This window comes from Pelmatolapia mariae, linkage group LG17 (assembly GCF_036321145.2).
Source record: "Pelmatolapia mariae isolate MD_Pm_ZW linkage group LG17, Pm_UMD_F_2, whole genome shotgun sequence".
NCBI classification, from domain to species: domain Eukaryota; kingdom Metazoa; phylum Chordata; class Actinopteri; order Cichliformes; family Cichlidae; genus Pelmatolapia; species Pelmatolapia mariae.
The window spans coordinates 11821253-11846566 of NC_086242.1; the positions used below are offsets into that span (position 1 = coordinate 11821253).

Sequence of the window (25314 nt, forward strand, 5' to 3'; positions counted from 1 at the left end):
AAGAGAAAGAGGACAATAAAAGGTGATTTATCAATGGAGGTGTCAAGAAGGGAGACGTGGCTGTTTGATGGGACATGGAGCCTCAGCCAAGTGTGTCTTTATATTTTAATAACCAAGTAAATAAAAAAAAGACAAAAAGACAAAAAAACAATGGCAATGGCGGGGAAAGTTTCCACATGTGATATCTAGATTTCCCCCTGACAGTAACTCACTGTCATATTCTGTAACACTCCAGCGGCTGATTCAACTAACGTTATTGAATTCCACATTTTTACTGTGCAACAGCCCTTAACATAGAATTAAAAAATTTAATAAACCTCACAACAGGACCCTCCCACTAGCCATCGAGACCACACACTACAATTTGTAGCCCAGGAAGTAACATAAACATTAGTAGCAAACTTTTATATTAGCCTTCTTGCATCCATCTCCCCTTATTAAATACAGTAGCACAGTGGCTGATGGTGACAGGCGGTTGAAAGTGAGACTGCGGTGGTCAGATTAAACGAATCGTTTAGGGGAGGTGATCGCCTCTGTGAATATCAATTAGCCAACCGCTGAATAATTAAGGACAACCATGTTTTTTAATTAGCTGACTGCCGCAGTTTGAGCCGGGCGCAGGAGAGGGAAAGAGGAGGAGGAGCAGAAGAGAGGAGGATGGAAGAGGGATGAGAACAGGTGGGTTTTGCTGCGTCAGCCCCCCTTCTCCCCACCCACCCGCCGCCTGTTCCCTCACTAAATTGCTCCCATATACACTATTTTCTTTCACACCTGGCTTTTTATTTAAAGTAATCTTTGTCACTTACATTTTCTTTTAAAAGATTCCAAGATGCTGAAATAAAACTAACTATTATCTGCAGCACTGAGCAGGCTTACTGCACAAGACAGGTATAGGGAATATCATAATCATATGCTTGCATGCTTATATTTGTAACGTGTCCCACTAGTGTTTTGAAAATATACTCAAAATTGTGTAAAGGATATAACCGTGGTATGCAGTGTAAAGCAGTTTGAGTAGTTAGAAGAATTTTATAAAGTGAAATGAATGATTTAATGTAAATCCTGCAAGTTCCTGTCACAGCCTATTGAAAGGAACAGCAACACACTCTTGCTCAGCGCTCATTTCTTCCCCAAAACCTTAGTTAAACAGTCACCTTTTAAAAACGCTGGGGGGTATTTAGTGTTCATTCCAGAACTGAGAAGACGATTTCAAGGAAGCAATCTGAAGGAAGCAGGGGTGCTTGAAGTGATCCAGAATTACACAAACAGACCAACTTGAAGTGGATAAAGGTCACATGTAGGTAAAGTTTTTGCTTTCTAATGGGACACTGAATATAAATTGTGAGAAGCAAAAACCTTCGCTTGAATAAAATGCTTTATTTTAGCCTAAAAGGGGTAAACCCATCTTTTATCTGTTAAAATATACACCACTTGATACAATACAAACCCTTTAGGTAGAAAGTTTGAGAACTATTATCTTAATCCTCAGGATCTATAATCAAAAGACGGGATATCACAATAATAATAGTTGCCACTAGCAAAAATATATACGATATACCACCTGACCTGTGGTCATCTGGAAAGTATGCAGTCTTTAAACAGCGAGTGGAGAGGGTGCAGTCTTTGTTTTGAATTACTGTAAAGCATGTCGCAAATCCGGGTGCACGTAAAGCAGCACCATGTTGCAAAACCACAAGACAGAGTTTCTTTGCGAAAAATATCATTTTTTAATACTTTATTTTCTCTTGTTGAGAGTATGTATAGTGAGAAGACAACACTAATATATTTGCACAGGCTATTTAACCCTTTAAGACCTACCATAGAACCAAGTCCGCCAGAGCTTATCTTTACATTTATTTATTTTGAGTGTCTTCTTAGTTTTATTTTTAAGACACACAATTTTTTATATACTACAGGAAAAATAAAAATAAATAAATGCAAATTTGCAAAAACACAGCATGTGCATCAAAATAAACTATTTACAACAGTGTAATTTGACTTCTAAGCATCCCAGAAACGATACAGAAGAGCATAAAGTCAAACATGACTTTTAAAAACACCAACATAAGCTTTGAAGCTTAAAAAACTACATTTTCCGCGAAAATGACGTCACTTCCGGTTTCGGGCAGGTAATGGCGGACATGCGAGAGTTCGCGCTGACTTATATACAAACTAGGAAGTGTTATGAACAGCTGATTGGATCGGCAAAGCCTGTTTCTGGAATATTATGTTTTTGTTGCTGCAAGTCTGGAATATTATGTTTTTGTTGCTGGAAGTGCTTTTTATGCAATTTTTGCAAAGCTATATGTGGAAGAAAACCGTGACCTAGGGCAAGCTAATGGAATAAGATGTAAGTACAACTCTTACGGTTTCATATGCAAAAAAAACCATTATTGCGCTACCTTACGTGGTTACAGTTCTACAGGGATTTAAAAATAGTTAGGCAAAACGGAGTGTGCCTGCTCCGACCGGTTGTAAAGGGTTAATGATATATTTTATGTAATAATTTGTAAAATTCGGGCTAGAAACGATAGAAACGATAGAAGACAAATGGCACGATAGACACTTTTCTATCGTCCACACGATATATATCGTCATATCGCCCAGCACTAATCGATGGAGCACAAATCAAATCTCATCACATTAACTAACAGCACCTCATCCATAACCTTGGTCTCTTTTGTCTTACCCCTGCCACCATTAGCTCAGCCCTGATTCACCCCTGTCACAAGTAGCATCATAATCAATGCTCCCTCACACTATCCAAGTGAGCGCTGCAGCACAGTGGGTCAGAGCCGCTCACCAGGGCCCATCTATCAAAGACTTGTGCGACAGGGCTCTGTGACAAACTAATACTGAAGCCGCAAGCCTCAAGTCCTGTTTGCTCTGACAGGCAGGGAGTGGGTCAAAGGGTAGCGCAATGTGACCGTGCGCCGGTGTTAATTAGCACGGTGGAGGTGCAGGTGGCATGTGGAAGGTTTGAGATGGATGCAGCAAGGGAAGGGTAAGTTCATGGTGTACAGATGATGAAATGAAGGCTACACCGAGTGAGAGATGGGTCAGTGTGTGAATGGAATATGGATGACAACATAGTTGGAAGGTGAATTTTGCTGTTGCCATTCTTGTTGACAGCTGCTCAAAGAAGAAATCATGAAAGATGAAAGAGAAAAGGATTTGAAGAAAATCAGTTTTTCATACTTTTTTCAGCTACAGCTCACACACACACACTTTTTTAGACACACATACCATCCCACAAATCTTGGTCGTTCTTTTAAGTGCCTCTAAAACCTTTGCAACTCTAGCTTTAAAAGCTATCACTGGCAGATCAAATCTATGTGATGGAGTGCAAAATTATATCACCTAACACCAACCCTACTGGCAGTATTCCATTCACCCTTAGCATCACTAATAAAACATAAGTCCTGGTAGAAGAGGCTGTAAAAACTCCATTGGAAACCATTCACCTTTGCTGTTTAATTAGCATCATGGGGATTTACTGTGCACCACTAACAGTTACATTCACGGCTAGCTATTAGTCTCCGGGGGAAATAGTAGGGTTATGGCGATATAAGTGCGTCAGATACAGTGTGGTCAATTAATGGGCATAACACTCCCTGGTCACACCAAAGAACAAACACAAACACATTAGGTCCTGTTGGACAAGCCAAAAAAGACTTATTCTGAAGCATATTAACACTTAAATGTGCTTGTAGCAAGAAAGCATCGGTAATAATAATGATAATAAAATGCTTTGGCAATGACATCCACTGGCCAAATTATCTGTGTTATTGGGTCTCTAATGGTAACGTCACCAAAGTAAATAAATACAACCTGTAAGCTCAATAACAAGACGTAGACCATATGGAGAGAAAGAGCTGCAGTATGGTCTGCAACAAAGTGGGCCCACTGATTTTGAATCACTTACATGCTGGGACACAAGGACACCCAAAAATAAACTTGACAACATGGCTGTCCTGTCACGCCAATAAGGTCGCACTCCAGTCACCTCTTCTTGGGACTTTGTTTTCGCGAAGCTAGGGTCAAAAGAAGTGGCAGTATTATTTACTTTTCACATAGTTTTTCCCTTTTTCCTAGATATGATGAGTGAGGAATGCTTAATATTGTGGAAATTCTGCAAAGTACTCAGCATGCCAACAGTGACAGCACATCCTGCTCTCTAGAATGTCACTGTAATAATTACTAGTAGGCCGTGACACTGTGTTTTGGGGTATTAGTTGTTTGCACTATGCTTTTGTGACTACGTATAACCAATGGTGCAGTTAATATGAGAAGCAGATGTGTTCTATACTGTAATCCAACTAAGAAAGTTCTACAAAACCACATGAAAATGTGCAAACGTATGTGACACAACATGTTTGTGACAGATCATTGTTTTGTAAATTATCTGGATAACTGCAATTAAAATATCGTTAAAATTATTCATTATAATTTCATAGGAAGGCACCTCTCCAATCTCTTCAACATTTAAAAAAATTTACCTTTTGCATGCCTTGTCTGTGTTCTGCTGTGTTTAGCAGAAATGCTACATAATCCCTTGTTTGAAAGTATTAGTAACATAGTAAAAGAATCACCAATATTGTACTTTAACTGAACAATAAATCAAGTGCCTCATCTTGGACTGCAAACAGTTGCGGACAAAAGATCTGCTTTGCAAGCAGTTCTCTACATCCTACAAGTTTAAGCTAAAGTGGCCGATCAGTTCACAGCGGATCTACAGAGCAGGACCGGGACTATCACCACCAGCTGCAGTCCAAGATGATGCCGCCGGACCACATCTGACTATGAGACAAGTCAGCTCAGGAAGGAGCACAACGAAAGCAACCGGGCCATCAAATAAACAACAATAAGCAACAGTTCAAAATGAGAGAAGGACAACCATCAAGATGGCAATGTTTTCTAACAGAGTAAAAATAAATAAATTAAAATCACTCAAGTAGACTAAACTACACAACAATAAACTAAACTTCTGGCAATGAGTTGTATTCGGGTACTTCATTATGCCGATACTATTGTCCAGCTTTAGAAACTTGGTAATTCAATTTGTCTTCATGGATACCATCTTCATGGAAGATAAGTGCCACAGGCTACAGAAAGAATTCCTCTCCCTGGGGATCTCTTAGCACAGTGAGTAATGACACAAAGGGTCAAAGGACTGACCTGCTCAGGACAGGGATTGAAGGGCTCGGACAGGCCAAGATGTGTAGGTGGTGAGCGTGGGTGTCTCAATGTTTGTGCATGTGTCTAAACTGTTGACTAAGGACACATTACAATGAACTGTCCTCAGAGTCTGATGTTTACTGGCAAGGGTCATCGAAGGGCTTGATCTTATGCAGCTGGCTTTAATAGTAACCCAGTTAAACATTTACATCCCTTTTTACAATCCTTGCACATTTGTATGTTTAAAAAGGGTTTTAAGGTAAACAGCTTAGAAAAAAATTGGAGTTCTAGGCCTATAAAGATTGAAATTCTGGTACAACTGTGAAACTACACTTCCAGACACTTTAAGCCCCTCAGCCTTTGTTGGAGACACCACCTCCTCCACTTCACTGCCAGCACCTCCACTGAGGGACAGCAACAACATCTGCTAGCCCAAGATTGATTAATTGGCTGATCAGGCACCTGGGGTGTAAACTGATTGATTGATCATCTTGGGGTTGGAGTTGCCTTTATTTACAGCCCTGGGGATAGAACCTCTGGAGGTCCCCAGTCATCTGTCATGTCCAACACAGAAGGGAAGATGAGGAAAAGATGAAGAGTTGTGAGTTCATTACCAAGACATGGGGGGCATGTATGGAGTAAGTCTCGGCCTACATGGGAAAAGGGGGCATGCCTAGAGAACAATCAGACATGGGGACAGAGCGAGGATGAAAGGGAGGGAGAAAAAGCTCTGTTGCTTTCACAAAGATGATAAATAAAGATACACAAAGGCAAAAGGGAAAGGAGTGTGGGCAGGATAAGAACAAAAACATTACAACATGGACATAAAAGATAACCCAGCTAATCACTGAATGATCATTTAAGTCCTATACTAAGAAAAAAGACACTGAAATTAGATTATAGTTCTATAATTGGTGTGAACCTGCATCTGCTAACTGTTTTGTCAGAATGCTAGTATGTGTCAGACATATTCACCAGAAAATGTCTTTACTTGTCGACAGAGGACACACTGAATGACCTGAAAGTGGAAAGAGCCACATTGCCTTTGGACAACAGATGTCCCGAGGGAACCAAAGTTAATGAGAGAGAGAGAGGTGGTGGTGGAGAGACAAGAGGCAGAACAACCTAGCAAAAGGAGGTGAGAGGAATGTAGAAGAGAAGACGATAGGGGAAGGCATGGAGGGGAGAGAGAAAAAAAAGACAGCCTCAGGGTGTGTTGCTGACATTAGACCTTATGGACAACTCGAGCAGCATGCATCTAGTGTGTCTGTGTGCATACGCCTGCAGCATGTGAATCCTCACCTGGATCAGTGTTCATATTTGACAGCATCGCAGTGTGAAGTGGCTGAAGACTTGCATGACAGTGGGCATACTGCGTATAGTGGAGTGTGTGCTCAGGCTTTGCATTAATGCATATTTATTTCACGCAGCCGCAGGTGGTCTTTCCAGGCCCAACGAAGCTGGGAGGGGGCCACAGTCCACCTTGAGCTTATGCCTATCAAAGCCTTGTCAGCAGATTCAGGGTCACCTCGAAACCACTAACCTCTTTACACAAGTCTTTTCCACTTTCTTTGATGTCCTACTTAATAACTGTTAGGTGTCGCAAAAAAAAAAGAAAAAGTGATTGACATGGAAATTAAATTTTGACAATGATGTTACTTAAATGGCAGGTTAGCCGGGTCCTTCATCAACACTCTTTTATCCTATTCTCCCAAAGTAATCCATGCTTCCTGATATATATTTCTACACTGTTTCTACTAGACTTCGGTGCAAAGTTTAAACTTTATATAGTTTTAAGTGCTGCTTTGGGATTGGTTTGTATCCTAATTGGCTTTTGTAACCTTGTTTCAAAAGCTGCTTTGTAAATCAATATCTGTTGCTCTATTGTCTGCTCTTTTCATACACTTCTGTTTATTCCACTCATCCACCATTCTCTCCCTGCTTCTACATCTCATCCAGATTTTTTTGCTGTGCGCTGCCTCCGTGACTCCCCTCTGATCTTAGTTTCATCCATCTGTTTAGGTTCTTTTCCTCGTTCACTCAAAATCACTCCCTCTAGCACCATTAGCTGAGCTGACTGTTCACTTCCATAGAACCTTACTAATACCACTCTTCTGTCAGAGTCAAGAGGGAAAACACAAAGAAAGACAGAGAAAACGAAAGGGACAGGCTCCAAAGACAATACCTGTCATATTACACATCCAATATATCTAGTGGTCTCAGACATACACACGAACACTTTATCCAACTGAACTTGCATCGATATCTGGCCTGTTAATTAACAGCTAGGCCATGTGAAACAAAACAAGAAACATAAAGAAACTATTGCAAAAATCAATAATATTACAAGATGCATAGTGCTTGTCAGTGTTTGTTTATAAATACAATATTCATAATTACTTTGAGCAAATAAGGGCTGAGCAAGCATGCACACAGGCCAATTCAGTTAATGCGGAGACATACAGGTGTAAGGATTTTTTATTCTGTGACCAGTCAAGTGGTTCAAGAGCAGGTATGATTTTAGGCTACCAACACTCCCATCAGTAATATGTATATATGATGGCCTATATACGGAGCCTGTGATTTTAGTTTGGTTAGTAGTAGTTTCTGTACAAAGCACAATAAGAATACAAGTGTAAAATGTTAATAAAATAAAGTATCTTCACACCACACATGGTCTCAGTTTTCATCCCTCTGCTGCCGATGTGAATTAACTCCTTGCAAGTAACAGTTATACAGGGAATGGTTTCTGTTTTGCACATATGCACAATTTAGTTTCAGCTATTTCAGTATAATTAAAACAATATCACCTTGACAGGTGCTGTGTTTATGTAAAACATACTGTGTGTAAAGCTGAAAATATCTACTTAAACAGATTTACATGCGCTGAACAGGTGGTTTGATAAATTACTCTTAATATATCGTTTTTTGCTAAAGCAATGACTACACTTACTCTGTCAGCTGCACAGTAACAACTCTAGAAAACTGTTTTCATTCACTTCACCTGGGTTCATGGTCTCTGCTGCCTCTTTCCTATCCACTATGTGTGTGAAATGTAAAGAGACTACAGCTTAACTGCTATTATGAGATCATAATGCCGAAGATAAAATTAAGCGCAGAAGCGTGAAAAAACACGTGTGCCTTGCACCTATCAATGATATGATTAACCCCTTGGTTTGAAATGTTTAGGGCAGTGCTGTTATTTAATGATGAGATATGAGGAAAGCTTGTGGTATGAGAACACCCACCACTATGAAAAACTGCTTAAAACAAATGAGGATGCATGCTTAAATATATACACTGCCCAGTGAATCTGAGACACTAGATTGACTCTACAAGCTCTGAAGTCAGAAATAGGCTTTCCTGACACTAGTACCCATCCATCAATCGAAGTGCTGGACACTTGCGGTGCCAATTAGCCGACAGGGTGAGTGCCTGGTGCAGAGTGCCAGCCACAAGCCCTGCCAATTAAAGTCTAACCTCCCGTCTAACCCTAATACTAGCACAGTGTGTGGGCACCCCACCCTGGGCAAGGGTGAAGTACTGCAGCCAATATGTAAAGGACAGCTACGTGGACATCCTCTAAAGATGATATGGAGAAAGCATAACAAAGACGGGAATGTAAAACGTTGAGACAGAAAAAGAAAAGAAGAAAGGGCAATGTGCCGTGCAATGTCAATAAAAAAGTATTAAAAATACACTAACAGTGTTAACACAATTATTACAGTACACAAAGGCTGAGAAAAACAACTAACATTGATGCAAACATAAAATATTCTCAACCTCAGACACTGAAATGTTCGTAAATTTGATAAATAAAGGTTTTGTCCTCTCAAAAGGTGGCAATTTTCCTTTTATGGTGAGGAGCGTATTTTCAAATAAGTCTCTTTTTTTGTCAATTGTGCATAACAGGAAATATTTTTCTTGTCAACTTAAAAATATAAGGAGATATTCAGAGGTGATACAATTTGGAATCATTGACATTAAAGTGATATTATGTATAAGTACAGGGGTGTACCTGCTTCTTTGTATCCACAGTGACTGATAGATGTCTCCACTAGGCTCTTGAATCTTTGTGTTTGGTTAATGAAGCTGTAATGGTAGCTCCCCCTCTGGGCCAATAAGAGAAATAATTCACTTCTTTAACATGAGGTTTGTACAAATTAACACAGTAGTGCAATAGGTACATAACCATTATGACCACTGTGCTAAGCAGTATCTGCCATTTTCAAGATTTACTTTTTAAGAATTCGAGAAAATGTAATGTAAATATCAAACTTGTGTCTCTACCCAACCATCTTATTCCTTCTGTCAAACTCCATTGAGAAAAGTACACTGTGTTCTGACAAAATACTCTGCAGTAAAGTAAAATTAATACCACATTAGATTACTGCATAAATATCGACAAACTTAAATATCCAAAAACAATTAAGATACATGAATAGAGGTGGTTTAATGTCATTATGATGCCAACAAGTACCCCATATATCATGGACTTGTAACCTTTTGTAAGCAGTCTTGTTTGGACTTCAATCTTCTGGTGGTCAGGCGTGTTTAATGTACTAGGTTTGGGTATACCTTTAACCTATGATCCCTTGGCACAACAAGCTAACTACTTCATTAAATTGACAACTTCAAATTTCCAAACTTTAGAATAATTCAACTGATAATTCTCTTAAATCCAGCTATGTCAAGGCTGACAGGTGTTATTCTTTATAAAAGCTCAGGAGTATAATCAAAGATTGGGTGGAATTTGTCCTTGGTGTGCTGAGCAAATTCAAAACAGTGTGCCACTACCTGTTTATCTCATTCAAAAGAAAAAGACACAAGGAACCCCCCCGCCCCCACCCAATATTCTTCATACTCTGTGATGTGGAAGTTTAGAGAAAATAAATGGGTTTTTTAAACTATTTCTTTAAATACCACCAACAGGCACCAATTCAAAACCCAGCAAGTCTCCTTTAATACCTGGGAAATTAAATTGTCAGCCCATTATCAGCCGGGTCCAGTCGTCTGTATCTAAAATGCAACAGCACGCAACTGAAGTACACAAGATTCTCCAAAAAGAGCAGGACATTTACTGGAGACTGCAGTTTTGCGAGGGGTGGAAAAGAGAGGACTACCAGAGCGAACACAGATTGGTGGTGGGGGCTAGTTGCATTAAAAATGTTAAGCTTTACCCAAAGTCATTTTCAAGCCAGCCAAGCATCAAATGGAACACAGTTTAAGGAAAGAGTAGGTACTGATTTTCTCTGAGGTCTGACAGCTTGGACATGGTGTGTGTCTGCATGTGTGTAGTGAGCAAACAAATATTCTTGGTATGCTGCATTATCCCTTGCTGTGAAAGCAGAGGTAGTGGAAAGAAATCATGGAACATCGCATTACCGGCTGGAATGTGTATATCTGAGTGTTTGTGTGCGTGTACGAAAGACAGATAAAGATGGAAACAGAAGGAGTGACAAAAGACTGATAAACAGCTACAGGGCTGATGGGTGGGATGAGGCTCTGAACAGAATATCTGCACATGTTGCAAATTCTCTCTCATCTCCATATCTGTTGTTTTCTTTTACTGCACATGCAGCTTTAAGCAAAGGTGACAATAACTGGCATGAAATACGACCAGGCTGTACCTATGTCTAAGTTCAGTCAGGAACACTAGTTAACACCAGATCGTTATTTTCATCTGTGGTAAATTTATATCTGGCAGCATCGCTCCATTTTGTCTCCCACCCTTCCACGTTCACACAGTACAAGGAAATATCAAGGCATTGTGAGCACATCTCCTGGCCTGTATACACACAAAGCCAGAGGGAGAGAGCCCCAGCAAGACCCTAGAACAGCAGAAAACAGCATTTATTAAGGCAGTAATAGAATCAAAAAATAAACTGTAGTGGAGGTGGGTTGCAAAGCTTCTTGCAGATGAGCAACAACTATGGGCAAAGTAAAGCAGCTTTAAATGGCTATATGAGATTAGGCATGTCTAGAAATGGATGTCTAGAAAGTATCTACTGAGCCATCATTAATACTACGGTTCATTTATTAAATCTTACTGATAACACTGAAGGTTTGTTAACAATGTATATAATCATTTATGATTTGAGAACTTTAAAAATGTGAATTGCATGAGAGTCTCTTCGATTATACACGTGATAAACCTGTTTTTAAATACTATTACCGATATAGGATTTTTAAAACCTATATTGGGAATCTAAAAATACAATATTATGAAATATTGACTGATATGTTTCTTTTTCGAAAAGAGCCAGTAAAATCATCAGTAATATAGTTGATAAGCATGCAACTCAATAAGAGTCTTCATTTTTGCTTGTTTGTTCATTTGTTATCCTTCAGCTAAAGCTAATGCAATCCTACAGTAGATTTAAGGTTAAGGTTTCCAGCTTTGTGCTACAGGTCATCGGGGTGGAATAAAAAGTAAAACAAATGAAAAATTTTAGTGTTTTGGACCAGTTTGATTATAGCAGACAAAACATTACCCCACCCAAACAACGGTTTAAAGCTTGAAAAGATTGATGACTCTTGCTTTGATCGAAAAGTCTGCCTTAGGGTTAGAGTCTGTGTCTGAGTGAGACGCTATGGCCAAGTGATTGATAGACCACAAGACCGCTTTGGCTCTGCAGGGAGCAAAGTCGTTGAAAATCAAAAGAGGGGACAGCGAAGGTCTATGATTGTATTAAAACACAGATGCGTGGAGTGACAGATGGACGCACACTGTGAATAAGACTTCTATGACTCATTCAGGCCATGTCTGTGTAGATCTCTGCCAAAAGCACAGATCTGTCAGTAACTAAGGACACAATTATATTTATATTGATTTATATACTGGTCTTTTCTGTTTTTCCTTCAGCTGGTACCCACTAAAAAGGACGACTCATTGTTAATGCCTTTTCAATTAAGCACGAATTGAACTGTTATCTAATTCAGGTTTATGGTTAAGCCATCTCTACTACATTAAGCTCCCGATCACAGTTCTTCCACATTAATATGTCAAGTGAACACATGATGAGAAGAAACTGCATTAATTAGGTTACCCAGCAAGTGCGAGTTAAAACAATAAGTGTTGTGATTTAGCTTTTCAGTATGAATCATGAGGCTTTATCATTTACTTACAGCCAGTTTAATCTCCAATCTTAAATATTTGTTCTTCTTTGGACGAGCAACCGTAAATTAAGTGAATAAGAGCATTAAGAGAATAACTAAGCATAATACTGAATTATCTCAACAGTAATTACATCTGCTCATTTATTGTTTATTAAAGAAAACACCAAGTCCACACAGGAACAGATTTTATCAACACATTTCCAGTGTTCCCCCTTCCTGTGCTGTGCTCCCCCCAGAGTGGCAGAACACGTGTGATCGCTGACATTGAACATGTTCCCCTCCGACAACAGAACCCCAGAAACCCAGCAGTGTCGATGACAACGCACACCCCTGCCTACACTACTGTGAAGTTTCAATTACCGGTAGACTTGCTGCCTGACTGCTGCCAGTCACCCTGACGGGGACGGGAAAGACAAGCAATCCCACCAGGGTGCTGCAGAGTATCCTGGTTACACTTGTTATTTATCATAAAATATAGCTGGTTGCATTCAATGTCATGTTTAGACACACATAATAGTTTTTTGCAGACATAGAATAAAAAATCTTTTTTAAAAAAGAATAGTTTGCCTAAACATGCTTGACAGGTTGGCAAGCGGTCATACAACAACATTTTTTTCTGCTGGATTGAAAAGGCAACGTTCAAATAAAGTAAAAGCAGTAAAAGAAGAACAAAAACAGCAGATAGAAATGAAAAGAATAATTAAATGCTAAAAACAATGGTAATTGTTCATGCCTTTCTAAAAAGATTCCCAAAATAAATTGGGATTTATTTTTCTTAATCTTGTTTCCCTTGGTATATAAATAACAACAGTGAATTATAAATCAATTACTGGAAGTCAGGATCCAGACCAAATAAAGCTAAATCTAAATCAATAAAACCTAAAATGAAACCAAACCTTAGTCTAACCCAATGTCTTGGGGCAAATCTCCAGAAGAGGTGTCTCTGTAATTGGTGCAGCAATGGTTGTGAAGGTTATGGCTATTATAGGTGAGCATGGGGAGGCATAACTGCTCACAACACCGCTCTCATTGTGTGTGAAGTAGAAGAGGGAATGTATGGTGTTCTGCTGCTCACCGTGACCTGTATCTTAATGAGGGGGACAAATCAATACTATGCTGGACAAAGAGCTACTGCTGCCATAGACAAAGGGTTTTTCAGTGGCAGCGAACATGGGAGCAGGGTTCAGGTCAGCTTACATCTAAATGAAACATTCTGAAATTCATTTTAAGCATAAACACATCTTTTTCTGGCTTAATATTTAAGTCAGATAATTCTTAAGGTTTAAGATCGCATGCTGTTGTCACTTTTTTGCTCAAGTTCTTCTCTTCTCTCGTCATGTTTTCTTCTTCTTTCTTCCTCCCATATTAAATCAACAAAGAATAAAAAGTCCTCCACCGTCGGACAGCTAGATTGATTGGTGACAGATGCAATGTTTACTCCTGTAGTCGACGCTCTCAACTATTTCACTTTCTACAATGCTGAAAAAAAAGTACACTCTCATTTCTCTTGACACCAGATACGCCAGTGGGCTAAAATAAATCCAGCAGTTTTCAAAACATTCTTACTTGTACTGGTAATTTTCAACAACAAGTCACTTTTTTTCTGGGAACACAGCAGAATGGTATCTATAACTCACTCTGAACATATTCAGTCAACACTAGACTTAAAGCCAATGCACGTATTATATATACTGTGCATGTCAAATGGCTGTGTAAACGACTTACAACATCAAAATTAACAGTCAATTCAGTAACAAAGCACTTTTTGTGGAATGAGGATAAATCAAGAAGATAAATAGTGTATAAAAGCAAATATGAGGGGAATTCAAAACTCATGAACCAATAAAAACAAATGAATAAAGCCTAAAAGTTAATAGGGTTGTCACTAAGGATGTCAACAGAACTGATACTTCCAGTATCTTCGATGGCAAAATTCTGAAAATGTGACAACTGAATAATTGCAAATAGCTAAAAGAGCTTTACTGATCTCCTGAAAATCAAGTCAAAGTGTCAACTTTTTTAGAACCCTACAAGGCAATACATGTGGTGTGAAGAAGACTAGTGCATTAAAGACTGAAAAATCACCGTGAAAAGGTTCCCTCAGCCACCAGAGTCTATGCTTACCCATAACCTCACCCGAGAGCTCTTTCTTAATAAACTTATTGACTTTGTCCTGCCATTGGAACTAGTTTCTCTTTTAAATTACTGATACTTATGCTCTTAACATCAATGTAAATTTAATTCGATGGGTAATCTGTGCAGAGTTGCTCAACTGGATGATCTGAAGAGTAGTTAAAAACAATATATTTGAGAAAAAAAATTAAACGATTCAATACACTTTTTTGCTGACATTTTAAATTGAGCATCTTAGCATTTGATTTTTCTTTTGTTAACAAAAAAACATGTCACACAAAGACATCGATGGGCTTAAAGACAGACAGGCAGGGGATGGACCCAACGCAACACAACTTGTTTAATGTTTCATCAAAGGTGAGCTCACTGTGGGTAGTAGACAATTCCGGAGTTTGACAAACACGGAGTGAAATGACAATGGGTGGGAGACGTCTTGGGCGAGAGGCTGTCTTTTAAAATGCAAAAGTCCATTTCCAGTTGAAAAGAACATTGGCTGCGTGCAAGCGTCTGACTTGACAATTACATGAGTGGTGCGAACGGCGCTGTGCCTTCACTGATAACCCGTCACATTCTATTAAAACTCCAGCACTCCAAAAGAATGCTCGAATGGAAGAAAATTATCACAGGCGCACACACATACACAATTTTAAAACAGTAAAACCTTCTGACAAAGATTCTTTAGCTGCATTATGTCTGCTTTAAAGGAAGGAGAGACAAACTGGAAGGGGAATAGCAACTATCAAGTGAATTTATGCAGAAAATATAGCTTACAAAGAACGGAACAAAGAGTGAAAACGACCGTGTGTACGCTCTGTCTGCTGCTGAATGCTAAGCTATTGCAGAGTTATCTATCTGTAGTTTCAAAGGCTCCTAACGGCCTTAGGTTAGCCTTGGGGCTACAAGCAATAACTTCACAGCTTTAAGGAAAAGTTCTCTTAAATGTAGGGAGTTATTACTTCAGGAAGATACGGGCAAAGATACGCACAAGGACTTTCCTCTGTGACAGTTCAGTAAGACGCACCACCCACTACGCTGCTCCATACGTACAGTAAAAGGTGTTAACTTCTTGTCCTTCCTTTCCTTTAACTGCATCCTGCCTCTCATTTGTCCTGCCTTCCTCCCCATGAAAACAACAGAAATTAAATTACAGAAACTTATGACTGAAACCGTTTTCTTCACAGAGGCTGAATGGAAAAGCACATCACATCATAAGTCTCCCATCCTCACCATCTCTCTTGCTCATCACCTTTTTTTTAATTTATTTTTTAACTATCGATCTGAGTAGTTCCAAATGAAGGATCCCTCATACACTTGTCCTGCGGCTAGGAATCACGTCAACGCTTCTCTCGTCCTCTCTCTCTCTCTCTCTCAACAAAATGATTCATTTTTCTATTACGCCGATGAACGTGTGAAATGAGCTATATAATCAATAGCATAGGTTTGTAAACAGCAGCCACACTCCAGGGAAAATGTGTTTTCTTTTTGAAAATAATACACTGCCTGTGTGTGTGTGGTAAAGGATGCTCATCTGACAATGTTTACAAGGGCAATTTGCAGGAAATAAAGACACAGGCAGCTCAAAATGAAGGTATATTTCATAACGGCAGCAGGATGAACAGGCCGAGATTTAAAAAGAGGACAACAATATCTACAGCAAAGAGCTGTTTACTTACTGTACTATGTTTAAAGTGTAAGCCGTGCTGTGACACCGTGCCATGAGTTTTTATAATGCAGAAAAAGCTTTGATATATACAGTGTTGAGAATGGGTAGAAAAGGAATATATTCTATGAATTGCTGCTCACGGTGATGCTCACAGCCTAACATTTGTCGCTGTACCACTTATGCTCTGCGTAACCGCCAAAAGGTTCACTTCAGAGTGCAAATGTGTGTGACAGAGCAGCAATGTGTGAAAATAAAATGGGACCCTTTTTTATGTACAACCTCAATTCCAAAATAGTTGGGACGCTGTGTGAAATGTAAATAAAAAGAAGATGCAATGATTTGTGAAAATGAACCCAGATTTTATTCGCAGTAGAACGCAGCAAACATAACAAATGTTTAAACCGAGAAAAAAAACAGAAGGTCATTTTGAATTTGCAGCACATTTCAAAAAAGGTGGGACAAGGCAAAGTTTACCAATCTGGAGCGTTCCCTCTTCTTTTAATAACTGGGAACGCAGGAGACCAGCTGCTGGACTTTTGGGAGAGGGCTGTTGTCCCATTCTTGTCTAACAGAGGGTTCCAGCTGTTATTCTTTTCATGAGGGTTGGTGAAAGGTCTGGACTGCAGACAGTTCAACATCTAAAATCTTCTACTATAAAGCCATGCTGTAAAAGATTAACTATGCATCTTCGGAACTGTGATTTTAAAAAAATCCTCTCCTCTGAAAATACAAGTCTATACAATTTCTTCTTTTTGAACTGTAGTGATGAGATACATGCACACACATCCCCATCCATCCATCAAACATGCCTATCACTTTGGACAAGAACAAACTTTCTCTAACAACAGCTATAACCCAGTCTGCCACGGGAAACACACCAAAGTGACACCTTGTGCATATCTCTGGAATGCACAAGGTGTCTTTAGCAAAACAGCAGTGTTTGACACTGCACAACACTCCTGAGCCAGTTCCAGCTGACACTGTTCAAAAGGCAGGGCATGTCCTGTACAGCTAAGCAATCAGACATAAGGCTAACACAGTCATTAGTGGTCACATTCACACTTGCCTAACAGCAAATTAATCTAACCTAAGTGTGTTTTCACAGTCAGAATGAACCTTAAGCACTCAGAGAGAGCACATGCAAACTCAAACACAGAAAAGTTCTAGCCACCATGTTTTAATGGCAGTGTTGGTCATGGTGCAGATTTAGATTCATGTGCATTTTAAGATGCATGAAACTGTTAGCAAGATACAATGAAATTGCCACATTCACAGCAACATATTAACTACTTTTTTTCAAGGACTTACTAATAAGTGAGCACGGAGCTTCTCATCCTCAGCAGCAATCCTCTCCCGTATGAAAGCCTGCTGAAGGCTCTCTTGGACCGCAGCTCGCTGTTCAGACAGGAGCCTGGACACTTCACCATGCACTTGGGACTTAGCCTCAGCATGTGCCTGTGCTGATGCCCGGGCCTTCTCTGCCTCTACCCTGTGTATCATCAAAAAGAAAAAAAAAAAAAAAGTCAAACATTCCTACACCTCTAAAACCACTTAAATGCCATAATTTCATGTATAAATTAGCATGATTCGCATAACTTAACTTACTGTACATTCATACATGCTTCCACATTAGGGGGAGAAAATCTTTTACATTGGTACAACATGTCTGTATATCTGGCGCTTCAAAATCCAGTTTTCTTTGTTTATTAAGTTCAAGCGACAACAAATGAGCTTCTTCATTGTTTACAAGACTACTTATATTCACATGACATGGAGTTCTTCTGAAAACAATTAAAAGGTCTCAAATGTAAATACGGTGCTAGTGAAGCAAACAGTAGATATTGGCAAATATTTCTGTATATGAATTTTATTTTAATCAAACATACATCCATAAATCCATAGACTGTATGTAAAAGACAGAAGTAGCCACCACAACATCACCTACCGGTTTGCAAAGTCAGATTTTGAAAACTTGATTTGAGCATTTTGGCCATAATGATAACATTACATGCTTAAAAGACACGAACACCAAAAACCATAATAGAGAAGACCAATCCAGTGACCAGAATTAAATAAGTAGAAGCCTAGCAGACTGGTTACCTCCTAGCCAGTACATTTCTAACAATAATAATTAATTATAACTCTGAATAATTACATTTTCCACATTAGGAAGAAAGAATTTCCTATACAGACCAAAATTATTTTTTGTGAGAGGCTGTAAACAAGTGTATTTACATTTTAACACGGCCTATAAACTAACTTGCTTTTGGAGCCAGCCTCACATGGCAAATCAAGGAACTGCACTGTTTGCCAATTCCATGTGGGCTCATTTATTTCAGCTTTGAAGGTTGAGCCACACTCATGTTTTTGCTATTCCACATCTTCCTCAAAAAGGACAGCTTTGAAAAGTAAGGGTAAATCAAAAATAAAAAGTTATAAAATTCACAGTCAAGTGAAACTGAAACCATTTATCAGATGTCTATCAGAGTTTATCAATTCTTTATAGTGAAGCTAAAGAGTGACTTTACAGTAAATAAATAGAAAACGCTAGCATTTAACCACAAAAAAGGAACATCAACCTTATGAAGCAGTAGTATAGACTGAGGCAGTACGCACTCCGCAGACACAGGACCACCATTTGAACCCTGTCACTGGGTTCTCATAGTTGCCTAGCAACGCACTCCCTATTCAGTGACAGTGTGCTTGATTGAATAAGGAGGAACATCCCTGAAACCCTGAAAGTCTTCCTCTGCTCGGAATCAAACAGTCACAGCAAGGTAAAATAAACAGAACTGACAGAGTGAGAGGCAATCTGAATTATGACAGACTGAAAGAAGATGGTGAGGATGTTAACAAACATCTGCATGACAAAAATCCAAAGAAAGCCCTGAAAAACACTCTTGACATGAATGAAAATGAGTCAAAACAAATTCCTTCGCATATGAATCAGCCATCTACAAACCTCAGCAGAGGTCTCACTCATCTCCTATTGTATGATAAGCAATGTGGAGACATTGTTAAAATCACAGTAGGTGTGTATAAATTGGGATTCATCAGAATAAGTAGTTCTTCCCATTTTTTTTTTCCATCTCTTCACAAGAATTCAAGTACAGAAAAGTTAAATGACTCATTTACAGCCTCATCAGGTTTGTGCATTATGGCTCATTATGATAATTTAAATGGATCATCCTACAAAGCAAGTGTATAGTGAGAGTCATGGGTGGCTTCCTCAACTCATGGCTATACTTTCTTGACATTACAAACACCCGATAGGATTTCATCTTTTATTCCATTTCAAAAGAATCACATTATCTCTTCATTCACTTGTGAATACACCGAACATTTCGACAACCACGATGGACAGATTTGACTAACTGACCATTCCAGGACCTCGGCTTTGAGGAAATGATGGGTAGGTCGGGCTAATTAAAGTATGTATGATGTCTAAAAGCTGCAATACCATTAAATGTTGAATAAAGTGAGGTTACATGGGGACCCAGATGAAAAGCCTGCAAGAGAGACAAAAGTAAGGAGAGTGTGTGAGCAGTGGCGACATGACATGTTTGGCCCTGAGGAAGTGAAGCAAAGAAGAAGTGAAGCACAGAGTGAGAGAAAGAGATGGAGAGAGACCAGCCATGTCCAGTCTCACAGTCCACTGGGCTGCACACGTCAGCAGACTCCATCCATCATCAGGCTCCGACTCACGCACACACAGACACACAGGGTGCCTCCTAATGGCCTTTTACATTCACCATTTCCCCTCCGATCCACGCTTCCCTGCTTGCACTGCTAATGCACCTAAGCTACCTTTATCCAACAAGCTATTGCTAAAACTATGACACATGACTGACTGTATATCACTTTTCTCAAGAAAAAGGGTTTGGTTTCAGTCATGTGGGCCACTAAAAGCTACAAATTTCACGTTTAGGACATGACAAGTCCGACACTTTTAGGAGAATAGAATTCAGTAAAAATGTACCCAATGAGACGTTTGCCATTTGCCATGTAAAAAAGGTTCATAAGTTCTTCAACAGATGATAAGGAAACTTAAAACTTAAAAATAGCATGGTTTGTGTTGTTCTATGAAATATTGTTTTTTCCATGGGTCTAGGTGAACTAAAAAATATAAGTGATTCATATCACCTACAAGAGATCCTGACAAAGTATCAAAAGCTACCATATGAACAAAAGAAAGAAAGAGGGCCAGGAAAATAGACAGCCCAGCAAAAAAATCTTTTTTTTTCTTTTTTTTTTTTACCGACTTCCTCACAACTGCTAACCCAAGCAAAGACTGCTATCACTAGCAGGATGCTATCTGTCTGCTTCACCTCTATTGCTTTCCAGTCATTATTGCCCTGTCTCTGGGATATTGGACGCATTTTTCATTCGACTGTAGAAGATTGACACTAGGAGGAAGAGAGGGGCTTTGAGGTAGAGAATGGTTGAACCAGAGCCAGAGAGGGAGAGAGAGAGAGAAAACAACACGTACAGAGTGCAGGAGAAGGGAAGAATATCATGTCTTTGGAGGATAAGTGGATGATGTTTGGCCGGGTTCAGGACAGAAAGAGGGAATCATTTGGCCGAGTAACCAGAGCTTTGATTGTTCCCTGGCTCAAGCCTTAAAAACAGAAAGATGGAAAGTCAGAACCACTGAGGAATCATTATTTTGAAGAGGAACAGAGCACAAGTGGGTCGAACTGTGTCGACCTTTCAAGAAAAGAACTCGCCACATTCGTGAGGTGACCTTGAACAGATGGACTAAGGAATACTTCACTTCTTTAGGGCACTATTTTTAAATCTGGCAGACATCAGATCTGTGGCAGTTCATACGGGAAAAATTATACGTTGATTTTGGAAATGAATTAAAGGCAAGCTTTGTGTGCATAGTCATCCGTAGTCATCACACTTTCCAAAAACAAAAAGTCAAAAACAATGAGTAGAAAGAAGATTTCAAAAAATGCCGATTTCATTTATATCCAGCACTTTGCATCTAAATATCATTACCTTTATGCAAATATCAAAACAATGGAAAGTTTAAATCCATGCCTCCTGTTAACTCAACATTAGTCATCATCCTTCTCTCTCCTCAGCTCTTCACCCATTAATCCTTCCTGTTGTCTACCTGTCATCTGCACAAGATGTGTCTCAATACAGTATTGGATTCTGACAGGCCTGCATAGCAGTGCAAGCTCAACCCAAGTGCCTTGAAACAAAAGCATTTAAAGGCCCGATGCAATATTGATGTAAGGAATAATGTCGCAGAACGCTGGCTATGAATATTTTATAGAGCTATGCACTCGCTCTGACACACACAAACGCGCACATACACCGCACCTGACAGTGGGTGCTATCAAACACTGTAGCAGAGTTACATATAAATGCTTACCCTGACAATCAGTTTCGTGGGAGGTTTAATGCAGAAAACAGCAGAAAGAACATAAAAGCCTTATCCCACTCTTACTTTACCCAAAACTATAAAGACACAATCGCAAAAGTCTTAGGGGCTACAATCAAGCCTCATCAGTAGCTAACACTTTCATTTTCACCTGATTTCTTCTCCTATCAGACAAAGTACACGGAGCTCCAACTCCCAACTGAACAGAATAAGTTCAGAGGTCTGATGCTTATCATTCTGTGCAGGAGTGTCTTATGTAGCTAAAAGACTGGGATGATATTAGAAATGACATTTTAACAACCAAACTCCCTAAAACCGATTCTACAGATATTAGATTTGCTGCTAGAGTGGACAGACTCAATAAAAATAACCAAATACATCAGCAGTATGCTTCCATACTAAGAAATCCAGATGTCTGATTTTTGTTGTTGTTGTTTTACAGTTCAATGGCATTGGTACTGGCCTAATAAACTGGCGATAGGATTAGCTTCGCAATAATATGATTAATTTTACAAGAGGCATCATTTGAAAGAAAGCGCTCTATAGAAAAGATCTCATCATGCAGAAAATGAAAGACTGAAATAACTGCATCACACACACATATACAGATATGCTGAGAAAGACATGTTGAATTTATTTAACAAAAGAACTGTAAGGGTGCTTACTTACAGCTGGTGCTGCCCTATAAGCTCTCGGTGTCAGAGTAGTTATCAGGGATGCGAACAGATTGTTTCGAAGATGCTCCCTGCAATTATCGAGGAATTTCCAGTATAGGGTTCAGTGCTCAAGTGTAGTTGCCACCTAGCTGCTGATTTGGTTTGGTTGTTTGGCAGGGCAGGGAAGGACTGTTGCAAGGTGTTTCCAGGTTTCACACATGTTTAGAACAGTTACATTGGCAGTACTATTTTTGAGTTCTACTTTACCGGGAAGTTTATTTTACCGAGAAGTTTCACAGACACTTAATTCTTTACAATTTATGAGAGAGGCCTAATCAAAGTGGCAGCCATACATACAGAAATACATATGATATCAAAGTTCACTAAAAAAAAATCAGCATCAGTACCTTACAAGATTGGTTGATTTAATGACACTTGTTAACCTGCACGTTTCCCAATAAGTGCTAGTTCAGGTTTGCTCTAAATACTTAGTTTCAAACAGTTTCTTTCAACTATTGGCTCCGCATGATGCCAGTTTTGCGGTCATCTCAGACACAGGGCTGTGGTTGTGAGCAAAGAAGACCCAAGGACTGCAGTAGGACTGGATGTTTTTCTGGGAAAAACTAAGCACACCCTTTCTGATTAAGAGTGCAAGTGCCATTCAGGTACTGCTAAGCAAATGCACGATAAAGTGAGTGATAAAGCAAGTTTGACCACTTCTATAAAGGCAGACCTTTTATCATTTTACTGGTCTGGAGCATCAAGTGTGCAATTTCTCTTTCAATGCGCAGAAAAGCTGTGAAAAAAAAAAAAGTTTTGCAACCTCAGTACCTGGGCACCTTTTAAGTTATTAACTCAAGCATGAATTCCTCTGTATACCAAAGTATTCAAGAGTCAAATGTGAGGCCATTTGTATGAGAACTAAAGCTTGGGCCAAACTAGGTCATGCAATAGCACAATGATCTCCAACAGAATGGCTGAAAAAGAAAAAAAAAATCAAGGTGTTACAATGAACTGAAGTTCAGCACTGAAAACTGAAATGCTGTGCCAATCATACTTCCACAGTGATGTTGGAGCCTGATAAAAATCATACAGACAAACTATTACTTCAAGTTATTCTTACTAAATGTCATTCTAGTGTACAAGCAACTGAACTAATAGGTGTACATAGTTTTTCACAACTAAAGCTTTATCCACATGACTGTAAAACAGCTACTTTAGCACAGTGCACAAACTAAAACATGGAGTTGGAACAGAGCATAACAGGTCCATTTAGGGTATTATTATTGGTATTCCAGCCATATTATTTTTGTCATAATACAGGTAGTTCCTGGTGATAGTTATAGTGTCAGGGATGGCTAGATTCAAAGTATCAACTTAGCAGCTGTTTGATTATTTGGATGCATGTGGCGTGGGCGTACAGTCGTTCATTATCGGTACTGTTTTTATTCCGTTTGTATGCTTGTACAGGTCTTTTTGAGCTCTGTTTAAAAGGGCTAAACAAAATACATGATTACTAATATTAGGAAAACCACTTTTATTCTCATCATCTCTATTGTTATTATTACTACTGTGGGTGTGACAGTAGTACAAAGTTGCTACATCACAGTACTCACAGAATGTGATAAAGATGAAACAGTACATAATGCATTCAGACTAGTAATGTCGTCGATCCAGATGCAATTTGGGATATAATTACTGTGCAGAAACAATGCGGGCTAAATCACGTCAAATTCAGGACCTTTGTTTGTTTGTTTTTAAATAACCTCACAACACAAGTCTTTTGAAAGTTGTGCCAGCTTTGTGTGTGTGTGTTTCAGCATATGTCTGTGATGTGAAGATAAAAGTTAAAAGATAAAAATAAACAAAATGTTAGAATCTGTAGGATAGACCGTCTGCGTCTGATCTGGGAGCAATAAAGAATTTAATAGACAGCATGGTTAACAGGGTGGGAAGACGGAAGCTCGGAGAGAAGGTCAGTGTTCTCACTCAAAAGTCTGACATGCAATTACATTGCACAAGCCAACACAGGCTGCTTGACTACATGTTGAAATAATGCGAAGAAGTTTTATAACAACTAACCTCTGAGTGTTAGAGTTGGAGATTCAAACACATGCATTTGATGCATGGGGAGGGTGGCAGTGAGAGGGTTGATGGTGAATGTGAGAGGGTGGGGTGGGGGAATTGTATTGGGAGTTTGATATAAATAAAAAGGATACAGGAGATAATGAAAAAAGAAAGAAAGACAGAGGAAGACTAAAGTGCAAGTATAAGAATGGCAACGGGGAGGAAAACTTGAGAAAAATAACAGAGAGAAGAAGAACTGGATCAAACAGTGATGCAGAGCGTTACAGAGCAGAGTCAGGTTGGTGTAAGAGTTCTCTTACCCTCATCCCTCCTTCTCTCATCCTTTTCTCTGAGTCGTTCTGCTCTGATGCCTCACAGAGAAACGGCAGAGGCAAATCTTCTCCCTGCACCCGCTCCTTGCAACAAATCAGTTTAGGCTGCACCTAAATGAACTCAGAACTCAGAGCTCTTCCTTCACTCCTACCAGAGCAAAACATGCAAAGCCAGATCTCCGGAGTTCATTTACGGCCCCGGAGCCAAGCACAAGAAATACTGCCTAATCTAAACACCGCCGATCCTCGAATATCCCAGGAACTGTCTGCCTGAACAGTGATACCACGCAGAATAGAAACAATATTAAATAAATGAGAGAAATAGGAGAGTAACCAAAAAGTAGCTATCATAGGAAAAAGGCCAATTCATCAAGGCTTTTGTTTTTTTCAATCCTGAATGAATCTGTAAGACTTATAATTAATTAGATCATATGAATAAAATCCGACTCTGCTGGCATCCTGACCGACTATTTGCATTGAATATGACCTTGACGTTTTGGGATCACGCATCTTGTGTAAATCCGTTTTCCTCAAATATTGTTACATTTTTCTGTATTCATGCGGTGCAGCAGTTTCACTGCAGGATTCTTTAAATAGTGAGCAGTGAGATAACGAGCAGTCCTGCTGGCCTCGCTTTGATACACTTTCACACCAAAAAAAACAACTTTACCTGTTAGTCTAATTTTTCCAGAGGAGGAAAAAAGAAAACAATTACAGAGTCCTTGCTGTGTCTTTCAATCCAGCAGTGACCACCTTCACTATGCCTTGTTT

At 39.3% G+C, this 25314-nt stretch overlaps 1 protein-coding gene across 5 annotated transcripts in view; it reads right to left on the reverse strand.

The window, feature by feature from the left end:
• The window catches only part of chchd3a (coiled-coil-helix-coiled-coil-helix domain containing 3a), a 76208-nt gene that overhangs the window by 37250 nt on the left and 13644 nt on the right, over nt 1-25314 (reverse strand). For all 5 annotated transcript variants that reach the window (XM_063500690.1, XM_063500689.1, XM_063500687.1 and 2 more), the window contains one exon: nt 17402-17582. In XM_063500690.1, coding sequence (XP_063356760.1) covers nt 17402-17582 — 181 coding nt within the window. The remainder of the gene's footprint in view (nt 1-17401; nt 17583-25314) is intronic.